The sequence below is a fragment of the Salminus brasiliensis genome, chromosome 4 (genome assembly GCF_030463535.1).
Source record: "Salminus brasiliensis chromosome 4, fSalBra1.hap2, whole genome shotgun sequence".
In the NCBI taxonomy this organism is placed as follows: Eukaryota; Metazoa; Chordata; class Actinopteri; order Characiformes; family Bryconidae; genus Salminus; species Salminus brasiliensis.
Window position 1 is genome coordinate 22,143,549 of NC_132881.1, and position 13,834 is coordinate 22,157,382.

General features: G+C 44.8%; 1 protein-coding gene across 2 annotated transcripts in view; it reads left to right on the forward strand.

Moving 5' to 3' along the window:
• The first annotated feature begins 3,019 nt into the window (after positions 1-3,019).
• The window catches only part of pde10a (phosphodiesterase 10A), a 115,239-nt gene continuing 104,424 nt past the window's right edge, over positions 3,020-13,834 (forward strand). For both annotated transcript variants that reach the window (XM_072677617.1, XM_072677620.1), the window contains exon 1: positions 3,020-4,061. In XM_072677617.1, the coding sequence (XP_072533718.1) occupies positions 3,950-4,061 (112 nt within the window). In that variant the 5' untranslated portion in view covers positions 3,020-3,949. The remainder of the gene's footprint in view (positions 4,062-13,834) is intronic.

The following is a 13,834-nucleotide window of genomic DNA, read 5'->3' on the forward strand; positions in this document are numbered from 1 at the left end:
GGTCAGATGAGAGAAAATTTGAGCTCTTTATTCCAAATTCAAAGCAGTCTGTATAGCATCAACCTACCATTGGCCATTTCTCAGCAAACACCATCCCAACAGTGAAGTATGGGGGTTTAAGCATAGAAGCTACACATTTTGGTGACTAAAGCAAGTAATCATTATATTAGGACAACATTATGTAGCAATTTTACCTTAAAATAATAGTTTGACGTAAACGTTGCATGAATTCCGATACTGTCTGATCAGACGGAGTTGCATTAACATGTATTGGATATTTATCGGATTCCGATACCCCAAACTGAAACTTAAAATATCAGATTAAGACTGGGCCACTTTTACCTGCTGTGTGAACGTGGCCTTTATCTGTGAGGTCAAATCCAACAAATGAAAGGCATGACCATTATTATTTAGCAAAAAGCATTAATAATAATCAAATTAAGACAGATTATCAAGACTGAGTTAAATAATGAGCCCGTTTAAAGCAACATTATGCAGCATTTCACCTTAAACTAACAGCTTTAAAATCACGATGATGGTTGACTGACTGTAATAGGGAGGATGATGTCTCTATCATTGCTACTCTGGGTCTCGCCCAGTGCTAACTGCACTAAGGGACCTCTCATGAGAACTGCATAATGCTACGTAACTCGAGTCATATATGTGTAAAATCCTGTGTAATATTACTCTACTGCAACAGCCTTTCAGTGTGTCTCTCAGCTTGTAAAATGCACGTGTGCTACGTGGGTGGCTCACAGCACAATCTGTCGTCACTGTTGGGCCCTTGAGCAAGGCCCTTTACCCTCTCTGCTCCCGGGCGCTGGAGTTGGCTGCCCACCGCTCTGGGTGTGTGTGTGTACTCACTGCCCCTAACACATGTGTGTGTGTGAGTGTGTGTTCACTACCAGATGGGTTAAATGCGGAGGACACATTTCGCTGTACAGTCCACACTGTACAGTGACGAATACGTGCACCTTTATCCTTTATCCTTTTTTTTGCTGCAGTGGAGTAAAAGGGAACTACACTCTGCACCTGTAGGGGGAGTCCAGGAGCAAAAAGTATTAATTCTCAGGTAATGATGCTTTAACACACAGTATATTATCAGCACAGCTACTACCATGCAAACGTACGCCTGAAGGCTGTGCAGGACTGACGGAGTGAGATATCTGTGTTAAGGGGGCAATTTAGTAGCATGCTGGCGTTAAGTGTTAGCTAATATTTCTGTATGTTTCAATTTGCGCAAAAAAACGACTGGTGTGTAAACCGCACATACTGTATCTACTGACGTACGGACTACATCTGGAAAGAGGGTCAGGACTATGTGTTCTACAATGTAAGCAAAAGAATTAAATGAAAGTGCAGAGACACGTAGTATATAAAAGTCACTGCAGAGTTCCAAACCTGCTGTTAGAGCTGCAAAGGGAGAACCACCAACTCCACATTAATGCCATTGCATTTAGAATAGGATAACAGCTCCTCTGGGTGTAATGTGTAGGTGTCCCAATACTTTTGTCCATATAGTGTAGAAACCTTTAAGAGAACCCTGTATGCAGTTACCACGGCTCTACTGAAGAACCCTTGAAGACACGTTTTAAGGGTGCAGCACACAATAAAGGAGCACATTACGTTTCTGTGGGTTATGTTCTACTTTCTTCTGCTGCTGCCTTTTCTTCTTCTCCTTCATCTCGCGTTGCATATGGATCACTGAAAAAGCAGAGAAGAGAGAGAGAAAGAGAAAACCTGCTGCGTTTCTCTGGCGTTGAAAATCACTTTGGGATTTTTTTTGGTAATAATCCCATTAGGATCCTCTGAGAAACCCCCCCTCCCTCCTTCTGTCAAAGAGCGACCATTGACGCAAGCAGCTTTGACGTCAGCAGCTGCAGTGAGCGTGTGTGACTGGAGTGGAAGGGGGGGGGCTGCTGCGCACATACACACACACTCACACACACACACACACACTCTCTCTCTCTCTCTCTTTCCCTTTTTCTTACACTCACACACACACACACACACACACACACACTCTCTCTCTCTTCCCCTTTCTCTTACACTCACACACACACACACACCACCATCAGGGCTTTAGAGCAGAGCGCTGGGGGGAATTAGCATCTGTCCAATTCCCCTTCATACGGGCGACCGCAGCGCTGAGGCTGGAGCTGCCAAAAACAGCCTGGGTTTCACTGCCGACGTTCAAATCCCGGATTAAAGCGGGAGTCCTGAACAGTCTGCGGGCTCTGCAGAGCTCCACAGCTACTCATCTGCCCGCTAAAACCACCCCCTCGCCTCTAAACTCGCGCAGCCCTTCACACGCTCTCACTGTGGTTCAACAGGTGCGCGCGCTCAACTCCAGCTGAACTGCGTCAGATAATGACAATAACAGTCTGCAGACAGAGAGCTGGAGCAGGGGAGTCAGAGCGTGCGTGCGTGCGTGCGTGGGGCTTTGGGGTCATTTAGCAGGGGGGCTGTAATTCACATTGGAGGGCTGTGATCAGGGGCACGAGCAGCTGTAATATAAATAAAGTGCACTTTGTTTCCTTGCATGTTGCTGCTTTTCTGGTGCTCTGATTCGCTGCTGCAGTCGGTCAGACGTGGGCAGGCTGCGTAAACTACCCAGGCTGCAGGACCTGATGTGGGAGAAGGGTCAGTGTGTGTGTATGTGATATGCAGTTCAGTGTGTGTGTGTGTGTGTCTCCAAGGGCTCTGTGGATGCACTGGTATTAGAAACACTTTTAGATGCACGTGCTAAATCAAAATCTGGACAGCATCTCTAATCCTGGCAACGTGGAGAAGGAAATGCACCCTTTTTCTGTTGCACGTGCAAACCGTCCCCCCTTTTTTCTTCTCGCCTTTTGTCTCAGTTCCTGACGTCGCCCCTGCAGACGTGTGCAGCGCGTGCAAGGCTCTCGCTGCTTGCGTAAACTCTCAGTGCTGATCTCTCGCTCCCGTCTGGCTCCGCGTGCGGAGGAGGTTTGCTGACGTCACGCGCTCGCGAAGGGAAAAAGCCGGTCGCGCTGCTGATGGAGCCGGGAAAGGAAAAGTCCACAGTCTCCGCGCGCTCGAACAACACAGGGGTGCAGAAGAACAACAATCACAAAACATCCAACAAACTCCCCACGCGCGGGAGGGGGAGCAGCCGGGACCGACCATGCTGGCGCGCTCGAGCAACCGCCAGGTAGACAAGTCCGGCGAAGAGCGAGTAACGGACGCGCGGGGCCATGAGTTGGAGCGCGAGCGCCAGAGCGAGAGCGAGAGGGACGCGGAGGCGGTCAGCCGATGTCGCGCGGGGCTGAAGAGGAACCACAAGGGCGTGGAGGGATGAGACCACCCAGTGGCTCTGCTGGCAGCTACAGGTGCTCCAGATGTTACAGGTGCTTTAGCGGTGCACGGTGCACGAGAGGGTTCGGTCCCACCTGTGATCTGAGCAGAGAGAGAGAGAGAGAGAGAGGGAGAGGGAGAGGGGGAGATGTCCGGTACGGCGCCCCCAAACTTCGCCCGTTTTAAAGCAGGGATTTCCCCCCTTCTCGCTGCGCTGTAATCCTGGAGCCACGTGACCCACCCGCGGCTCACGCTTCTAGAGGGTGCCTTCTGCTCGAGACCCGCGTCCAAATCCACGTTTTCTGCGTTGCCCTCCCAACCCACACACCTCCCCCCTCTCTCGTAGTAGTAGTAACTCGTCCAAGCGCCTGCATCCGCGCACCTGCCCACTCCCGAGGCTGCGCGAGACGCGAGGGGGGCGCGCGCGCTCCCGCCTTCCGTTTTTTCCCGCCACCCGGACCAAACGCACGCGCGCGTGCCTAGATCCGCGCGGGTGAGTGAGTGAGTGAGTGAGTTAAAGGGACAGAGAAAGAAAGAGACACAGAGAGAGAGAGAGAGAGAGAGAACAAGCGCGCGCGCGTGCGTGTGAAAGAGTCGCACGCGACTGAAGCATCCCGTATCGAGTCGCCCCATGTCGAAGAAACGCAAAACTCCAGACGAAGGAGGAGAGGAAAGAGGAGGAGGAGGAGGAGGAGGAAGAGGAGGAGACCTCGCGAGCGCCGAGGATTCCTGCGATGAACAAGGTACGAACTCGGGGCCGGTCAGGACCGAGGCAGTTTGCTTTGGGTTAAACCGCCATGTGGGTGATGGTGATGGTGATGGTGATGATGATGATGATGATGGTGGTGATGCTGCTCGTGGATTCACGCACAACCTTATCAAGGGCCAGAGCTCGTGGAAACGGTTTGGGAAGTGAGGTGGGCTGAGTGAGGAGAGAGTGAGGTCAACGTAGGTTGGGTTTTCCTCTCCAAGGTCCAAGGCTTAATTACGTCATTCAGAGAAGTGCGGCTCAGTCAGTGAGCGAGCACCCGGTGAGTGCTGAGAGGAGGGTCTTAAAGCCTGAGCAGGCCTCAGGGGCTTCACATGTAGGCACTGAAAGTCAGTGGACCTCCATGGCATTACTCAGGCAATATCATGGGTCTCGGTATTGGGTCAAAATGCAGAGAATGCTGGATCAGATATCGATGAATGAACTCGATCCAATGATTAAACAAGTCTAGCCTGAGGGGTAGTAGAGTGTCAATAGCACATCAAAGAGGCTGATTTTAAAAAGTAACAGTTTGTGAATAGTGTAATATCAGTATCGGTATCATGTCACCTCTAACTATGTTCAGCCGTAATACAGCATGCTGGCAGTGTATCCACATTGGAGACATTATGAGACTAAGGTGTGTTTGTCTCTCCTCTTGGTCTCTGCATCTTCTATATCTTCTGCAAGCCCCCTCACAGTTCCCCTCCGTTATGTCAGACCTATTGCTCGGCCCTGAGACGAGGTCCAGGATCCTCACTGGGGCGGCTTTGTTAGCGTTGTTTTGGGTCTAAATTCGAATGACGACACACCGTAGTCCACCTCGTATTTGCTCCGCCCTCCCCCCCTTTACAGGCTGGCCCTGTGCTGCTGTGTGAAAGCCCTGCGAAGGCCGGCCTGTTTAGGTTGGCGCAAGTGGGCCTCGCTCCGGGTGTCCGAGGGAGTGTGGGGGGATGGGTTATGCTGTTTACACACATTGTGTGACCCAGCATTTGAGCTGTGTTGGCTATGTTCTTTGATGCCAAGCCAGAACGTGAGTTTCCCTTGGCAGACGTGAACGGGGGAAGTGGGCACTTCCTTTAGCCTGGAGAGCGTGGCATCTGCATCATGGGTGCCACATGGGGCGGACATGTTGCAGCATGACCACATGCCCATATAAGGTACGTTCGAACTCAACAGAGACCCTGTAACACAAAGCACACATGAAATATCGCTGCTCTCCTGAGGTAAAAGGCACAGAAACGGGTCAGACGCAATGAGCGCTGCCTGGCATCACACAAAAGTCCTCCTTCCCTTTCATTCCTAGAGCACTGTGGAAGAAATAGCTCACGGCAGGCAAACGCCCCAACACAAAGCAGCCTTGCAAGTGCTGAATTTACTGACGCCCCTCTGTTTCAGGCTGGCATTTTTTCTCATCGGACCCTTCCTCGCCACGATTGCTGTGGCTGGGGTAAGGAGAGGAGGCTTAGAAAGAGGGGCATTGAGATTCATATCAGGGACCACAAAGGCCTTTTTGTCTCTGCTGCTGGAGTGAAGGCTTGACCTGTCCATGAGGGGAATTCTCCCCAGGTTGCAACTCAGAGCACGCCACACAGTTTCCCATGGAAGCCGAGACAGCGCTGCATCCCTTACCCAGAGACGAAATCAGCCTGTCTCCTCGCACAACCAAAGAAAGCACATTCATTATAAAATGGTAAACACAACATCAGCCACTTCCATGCAATTAAAAATGCCGTTCACTGAACGGAAGGAAAGAGCCTTTCTTTCTTGTTCTACATAAATGGCTTCCAGATTTCTAGACTAGATTTGACATTCATAGGGAATGTTATTTTAAGGCATTTTAGCCATTAGTTAAAAATCTGGCACCAGTGAGCAATGCAGGAAAATACACTGCTTGAGCACTAACACAAAGACATCACAAGCACAGAGCTTGCTTTGCTGTAGAACAAGTTTAGACGGGCTAATTTTTTGGACTCCTGGTTTTCGAACAGTTCTTGGCTTTGCATATACAGTGTAAGATGTAGGAAATACTCAAATTTCTAGTTAGATAACCCACACAATATACATTTAACTTCCCATAAATAACTTTCCAACATCCAATAATATAACCAATGTATTTAACAGGATATTTGCCCCTTAAGTGTTGATTGGGTGGTCCTTATCCTGGGCAGAGCTTGAGTAAGTTGTAAGGTTGTTGCACAGATAGCAAGATAGGAACAAACAGCATGAAAATTTGAATTGTAAACATCAAAACTTTACACGGCAGATGTGTCTTTTTTTGTGTTCATGCCACAGATGTCCTTTGTTTCGGACATAAAGGCCAACATTGGGCTGGATGCTCTTCATTATGTACAGTTTCATCACCTCATTCACGAGCTGAAGTAAAAGATTATGAAAGCTCCACCTCAAGCTCACAATTTTCAGGGTCCAGGGAAATAACTGAAAGTAAAGGCAAAATCTGGAAGGCCAAGAAAATGGATGAATAACGGTTGCAGACCAGAAACGCAAAGCAGACCCCAATGTAACAGCAAGACCCCCAACGTCCTGCAAGAGCTGACAAAGGAGTGGTATAGGGGTGTAGCGGTACGTGTATCTGCACTGAACTGTCATGGTATGGCGGTTGCGGTTTGTTGCATGCAGTTGCACAGAGAACAGACAGTACGTGCTATTAGGGTATATAAGGTTTTACAAGTGCACATGCCACCTGCAAACCTTATGCTGTAAGCCCTTGGATTTGCATGGTATTGTGGGAACTGTAGTGATGTAAGACTACAACGTTGGCAACTGTAGTCTTGTTTGCCCCCCCCCCCTCCTCTCACAACTCCCCTGCTCCACCCCGTCTTCCTCTCTGTCCATCTCACTGCTGAACATGATGACATGATGTTAGACTGGAAAGAGAAGATGCTTCAGGCATTGTCCTCCATCCAAAGTTCAGTTATTTAGTTATGAACTTATATTAGAGTATATAAGACTTGGGTCCAGCATCCTCATGTCATCAGAGTCTCCGACCTGTATGGAGCCAGGATGTTATTAAGGATTTGGCCTAAGGCATTGTGTATGCTGACTAACCAAGAGACAGCAGCAGCATTATACAGAGTAAGCATGGCAGAAGAAAGTGTGTCTGGAACATGCTACAGACATATGGCTGGAATCTACAGTTCTGGTCCAGAAGGAGGTTAAAGTCAGGGTCAGCTCGACTTTTTGTTTTTTTGTGACACGTGGATTGGAGGATAAATTGCAGCACCAATGATCCTGTACAGTCAATTTATCACCAACCACTTATGCACAAACTCCTTCCCAAAAGAATTCATTAACGGGTGGCATTAGGGTTAAAGGGCTGTCCCTTCTGAATAGATAACACTGAGCATCAGATAGGCTTAGCCTACCGCAGTCTGGCGGAGCAGCTTTACTGTCTACGGGCTCGTTTTTATCACGTCGTGAACGAAGGGCGCGTTTATCGTGGCTTTAGGATTTTAGAAATCTGTAAATTAATGAATCAGTCTGTCATTTTTAATCTCTGGTTTCAGAGAAAGGGAGAGGAGAGCTGAGGGCAGGCTGTGTGAGCACAGACAGATCGCATTGTGGTTGCCACAGTTCTGACGTCATAGCGTTGGCACGGAGCTCGGCTGTGTGAACAGAGTTACTGTGTGTGTGTGAGAGAGAGAGAGCTAGTGTGTGTGTGTGTGTGTGTGTGTGAGAGAGAGAGAGCTAGTGTGAGTGTGTGTGTGTGTGTGAGAGAGAGAGAGAGCTAGTGTGAGTGTGTGTGTGTGTGTGTGAGAGAGAGAGAGAGAGAGCTAGTGTGAGTGTGTGTGTGTGTGAGAGAGAGAGAGAGAGAGAGAGAGAGCTAGTGTGAGTGTGTGTGTGTGTGTGAGAGAGAGAGAGAGAGAGAGAGAGAGAGAGAGAGAGCTAGTGTGAGTGTGCCTGGTTCATAAGACAACTACTTATCAGACTGAATAAAAACAAAACACTGCCGGGAATCCGAGGACTGGATTGCTGACAGGCTACATCAGTCTTTAATTTTCCAAACTAGCAGCAGATAGAAAAACCAGCTGCCTAATGACATTTTAAATGCTTTCACAAAGGCTTTAAACTGCACTGCGTGTGAACTGAACGTCTGCCTTTGTCTGCCAGGTCAGGAAGGGCTGCAGATCAGAGGAAATACTACAGGGGATTTCTGGCGTCGGGGTGTCCTACCCTTTGAGCCGTCCTACCGACGGTTACTGCGCAGGCGCACAACGCGTGCGTCGTATATGATCCGTGTTTTTATAAACATGCTCATGTTAATTTTGCTCGTTTTATTATACACATTCGTAGATAACTGTTATTTGCTTCAGTGTTTCAAACGTGTGAGAATCAATCTCGACCAAAACTGATTTATTATGACCTTAGTAATTGTTATTTTTAACATCTGATATGGTGATGGGCTTAAAATACTGTTTAAAAACTTACAGCACTTTCTGACTTGCTAATAAGTCACGTAGGCTATCATAATATTTTATATTTATTTATATACACATATATACACACACAAACCACACACATTTAAATCAGGTGCCACAGAATTCACAGAACAGTGGTATTAAATCTTCAAAACTAGCTAGCTACATCAAATAAAAAATAAAAATAGCTAATTAAAAAAATTATAAAATATCATAAAATATCTGGACTTATTTGGTCGTAAATCTTTCCTGTGTTTAGATGTAAGTAATGTTGTCTGAATCATATGAGCCTCTTCCAACGTTTGAGAGGATAGTGGGTACCGATCCACATAGTGCTATACCGATCCTCAGCGTGGAGCACGGCCAAAATGGACGTTTCTGACGATAAATGCGCTGATAGGCCGAGTCGGGCTTTAGTCTAATTCAGTACAAATAAAACAGAAGAAATAAATAATTTTACAGGTAAATCCAGATCTACGGTCTGCTAGGTTAAACGCCGTGGCTAGAACAGGGAGCGTTGCCGTGGCTGTATTCCTGATCCCGTTCTCCGGGTCATCTTGTTCTCGCGATACTAAGCAGTCAGCAGAGCGCAGAGCATTGTGGTCATGGTAGTTTGAGACAGAGCGAGTAGATATACTTAACCCATATGAACACTAGATGGCGACAAATTAACAGCAAATATCCAGTGTAGGGTCACTCTGGGATCATCCACAATGCGCACGACATCCACAGCCCGAAGAGGAGCCTAAACCCATTATTCAGAAGTTACTCCTAATGAATGAATAACTCTAACCTAAAAAGTAAAGTACTTCTTTAAACCTACAGAAGAACTAAACAGAACCACTTAGGGACAATAATCAGTCATGTTTAAACTCATTAATAGGTTACTTTCATCATAAATGTCCTCGAGGAAGTAAAGATATCATTAAAAACACACACACACACAAATAAGTACAAATTCAGAAGAGTCTTACCTAAGTACTTGTTGAGAGAATGAGAGAATAAGACTAGCCCCTTTTCTACCCACCACTGATTCACAGGTATCCACAGCGTGATAGCCACAGAATGCACAGGCTGCATATAGTCATAGTTATATCCACATAGTCTACAAGCTGCGTTACTCCCACAGTTCTATCAGCTGCTGGGCAGAGATGCCGTGCTATCATGAGGATAAGCGTGCTGCTCAAAGACAATCGGGGGCCGTTTCTCGCTGTGAGCAGTACAAACTGTTGTTTAGTGCCCCCAAACCACAAGAGGGCTTGTGATATTAAATGAATGATGTAATAATTATTTTTTTATTCTGTCATTCAAAATGACTGGCACGTGTGGGGAAGGAAATATGATGTTGCTAATCACTGAACTTTCATTTATTTCGTTGATTATGTTTTTTAAATATGACTACATTAAGCATATGTGACATACTATTTTTGCAAAATAGGATTTAGCTAATGAAGAAACTACTCAGTAAAAGACCCCTAAAACACATCTTTTTCATAAAACAAATCTTCTGCTTACTGTACCTTTAAGACTGATGTATGTCAATTTTGTGCCAAACCGTGATTAGACCTAGGACTATAGCTCGGGCCATAAATAGGGTCCAAAAAATAAATAAATAAAACGAGAGAAAAAACACTTCCTCATCATCAGCATACGTCAGCACCAGTCGCATGAATAAAGACGTAAGCGGCTGAGCAGTGTTTAAAGCTTCATACGAACACAAACTGAATTAATAAAGGTACTTGCGCTGATTAGAGAATAATCTTTGACCGTTAAGTTGTTTAGAAACACAAGCCTCCCCTTCTGCTGGCTGTTTTTTAGTAAGAAGAGACTTGTCATGCATTCTGGTCCACCTTCAGCTGATGTTTACTATAAATTCTGAGTGCATTGTGGGAGATTATACAACAGTTAGTTCTGACCACGCAAACGGACCAGAAAACGTGTGGGTGGGAAATGTAGTTTAAGTTGCTGGTCTGTGTAAGAAGCTGGAGAAGGAGCTGCAGGCTGTTCAGTGAGTGAGTGGAGTTAGTTTCTGTGATGCAGCAGCACGCTGTTTGCTGAGGGACTATTATTTGATGGAAGGAAATGCTAAAACCATATCAAACGCTACAATCATGTCTTTATTTATTTATTTTTCTACTGTAATTATTTCTCAAACTGTTGTATACAAGCAATAGAACACTGAAGGTTGTGTGTTATCATGAAACGGCAGCGCGGCTGTTATTTCAGTAATAAAACACTCCCTCTCGTGCTCTATGTCTTTGTTGTAGTGCCCTCAAAATCATGCTTTCACTTTTCACTATGATTCGGCCAACATACCCATTAAAATAGGGAACGATTTCAGTCAGAGTGCCCAGAGCGACCTTTCTTCTCACACACTGTACATCAAACTGGTTGATTCCACCATTAGATCCAAATGATGTTGGTGGTTAATCTGATGTGTTTAGGTCCTTCAGTTCTGCTCGTGAAGTCCTAACCAATGGGAGAGTTGCTTTAGCTGTATGACACCACAGGAATCAAAATCCTGATTGGACAATTTAGATTTTTATTGTTCACCAAAAATGACCAATGCAATAAAGAGTCTATTGAGATTTTATAAAACATTTGTGTTTTGTAATTGTGTAATTCATTTGACCATCTCTGAAAGCCTAGAAGGCCCTTGCTCTGTTCCGATTGGCTGCCCTGTACTGTGTGTTGTTCAAAAAGCAGTCCAGGCTGAAACCCTTCTTATAGCTGCAGTATAGATGAACAATGGTGGACTGAATATGTGCGCTAATGTGTTTGGATTTTGGGACATCTCAGAAGCATTGCGTTGAAAACGGGCAGTTTTTGCAGCTCCGATGCCAGACAGTTATCCTGTTTACACACTGCACCAAAGTCTATCAGCTTAAAAATGAGGAAAGGGCCGTTTTGATGATAAAAAAATATCTTAAGGCTTCTGCCTACTATCTTAAACAGTTTCATGCATGTGTCAGTATGTGTGTGTGTGTGTGTTCAGAGCTAAGTGTCCAGGACAGGAGAACAGTAGTATCAGTTCTGCAGGGTTGTATTGACGTGTTCAGAATGGACCTGATGACCTCACTCATCACATACATGTCTCTTTTGGGTCACTCTGTTCGAGGCGATGTCTCTTTAGTGTGGGCTGTATTTCGTTCAGCCTTTCTCACCTCAAAGCATTACAGTGTGGAAGGGCTGATATAAATAAATGGTACTAATACTGCACATCTATTATCGAATACTGCACATCTAATCTTTCAGATATGTAGCCACACACACACACACACACTAATTTAACATCGTTCTTTTTGTGATTCATTTTCAGCGTGTCATATTTGTCACATTCATCTGATCTGCTGTGGTGAGGCATCTCTTCCATTTACGCCCCTTTGTGTTGACAAATTAGTAACCTGAATCGACTAAGCAGAAAAAGACAACATGGAGACTTTTCCATGTACAGTACACTGACAAAAGTAGAGGTTCCTTGAGGAACGTTTGAAAGTTCTTCATTTTGAAACTGTGAAGGAACCTCTTAAGGTGCTTTGAGGAACCTTCAAGGAACGTTTTTCTTCTAAAAGCATCTTAGGAGGTTCCTCCACAGTTCAAATTGAAGAGCCTCCAATGGTTCCTCAGAGACCCTTTATATGTAACAGTGAACAGCCACTGTTCCTCAGCTTTGTAAACCGTATCTCAATATCTGGAGCTAAATTGTTCACCATTGTTCTGACGAGGCCTCTCTCTGGCAAGCCCGGCCAAAAGCAGAGAGTCCACTTCCTTTATTTTGTAATTGAGAGAGTTACTCTTTTTAAAGGAGAGTTGGCCTATTTCCTCCCTTGTAAATAGGTGTAAGGGACTTCCAGATCTTGAAAGACGCACCAAGATGTTACTTTTACCCTTCCAGCAAAACCACGACTGCTGAGGGCGATTATAGCACAGTTCTGTAGGTCAGTTTTTACTTCAGGCCAGGTGCTTTGCCTCATCCCACACCACAGCACAATGCCGCTCCACAGCTTATGGATATTACAGAGTAAACACAGAGTAAGTGACGTGTTTCTCCAGCCAGCACACGTCCGCGCTGCCTTACATTGTTGCTTTCTTCTTTTAGGCCTCTTGCCTGCATGAATTCCTCTTTCAGCTCGATCCCTTCTAGCTATGCTCGTCCTCTCTGATGTGCCATTCATCTGTGCCCCCTCGGGACGTCTTCGGGCCGTGGTTAATGCTGATAAATAATCTCAGGCCATGCATAACGCTCGCATTTCAGAGAGCAGGCTCCACATTTGTTTACATTCCCTTGATCATTTCAAACTCTTACCATGTTTATACTCTTACTTCACACACACCACTATCATAGAACAGTTCATATGCAAAACTCCACAAAACAGAACATTTGATTAAACCATCAGAAATAATAACATTTCAAATGTAAAGAAACAAAAGGAAAGGTTATTAAATGTAAACAAATGAATGAAAAGCACATTTGTGACCTTGACTGCTTTTGTAGAAAAAAGGTCAGATTCTCTTGTGTTGAATCTCATGTTCAGACGACTCTCATCAGAGGCTTTTGCACAAACGCGTGGCATCCCTGCAGCTCAAGTGCTTGTCACTTCTTTTGGTCCCCACTGTATAATTAAGAAATCTATACATACAGTCTATCTATCTCAATCTATACATACATATGCATGATTATTCAACTCTGAAAATGCAAAGCAGTAGTCATTTCATTCTTTCTACTTTCTACTTTCATCATTTCAATTTTTTCATAATGATTTTTATTTTATATACATATTTTTTACATATTCATATTTTTCAGTTTTTAATAAACATTACCCGCATCCAGTGTTCATCTGCCCATTCTCACTTCTTCTATGAACATACACACTGACATATGAGAGACACAGACAGTATGAGAAGGCCACAGCAAACACTCAATCACCCTCTCCCACACACACACACACACACACACGCACATGTACACACACACACATTATATATGTGTATATATATTGTAAACATTTCACAAGGCATGTAATGTAAAAATATTTAATTCAAAGTAATATTGGAGCATTTCCAATTCATCATGAAATGAAACAGCACAATTAAATTATAAACAATATCAAGAACAACTGCCTGATTCAAATTATAACAAAAAGTAATATATATATACATATATATATATATATATATATATATATATATATATATATATTTATATGCAGAAATATTTACACCCTTTTAAAATAAAAAATTATTTATTTTAAAAGAGGAAAAAGGGGAAAATATCCAAGGGGGTAAATCATGTTTTATAGGCACTGTATACACACACATACACACACAC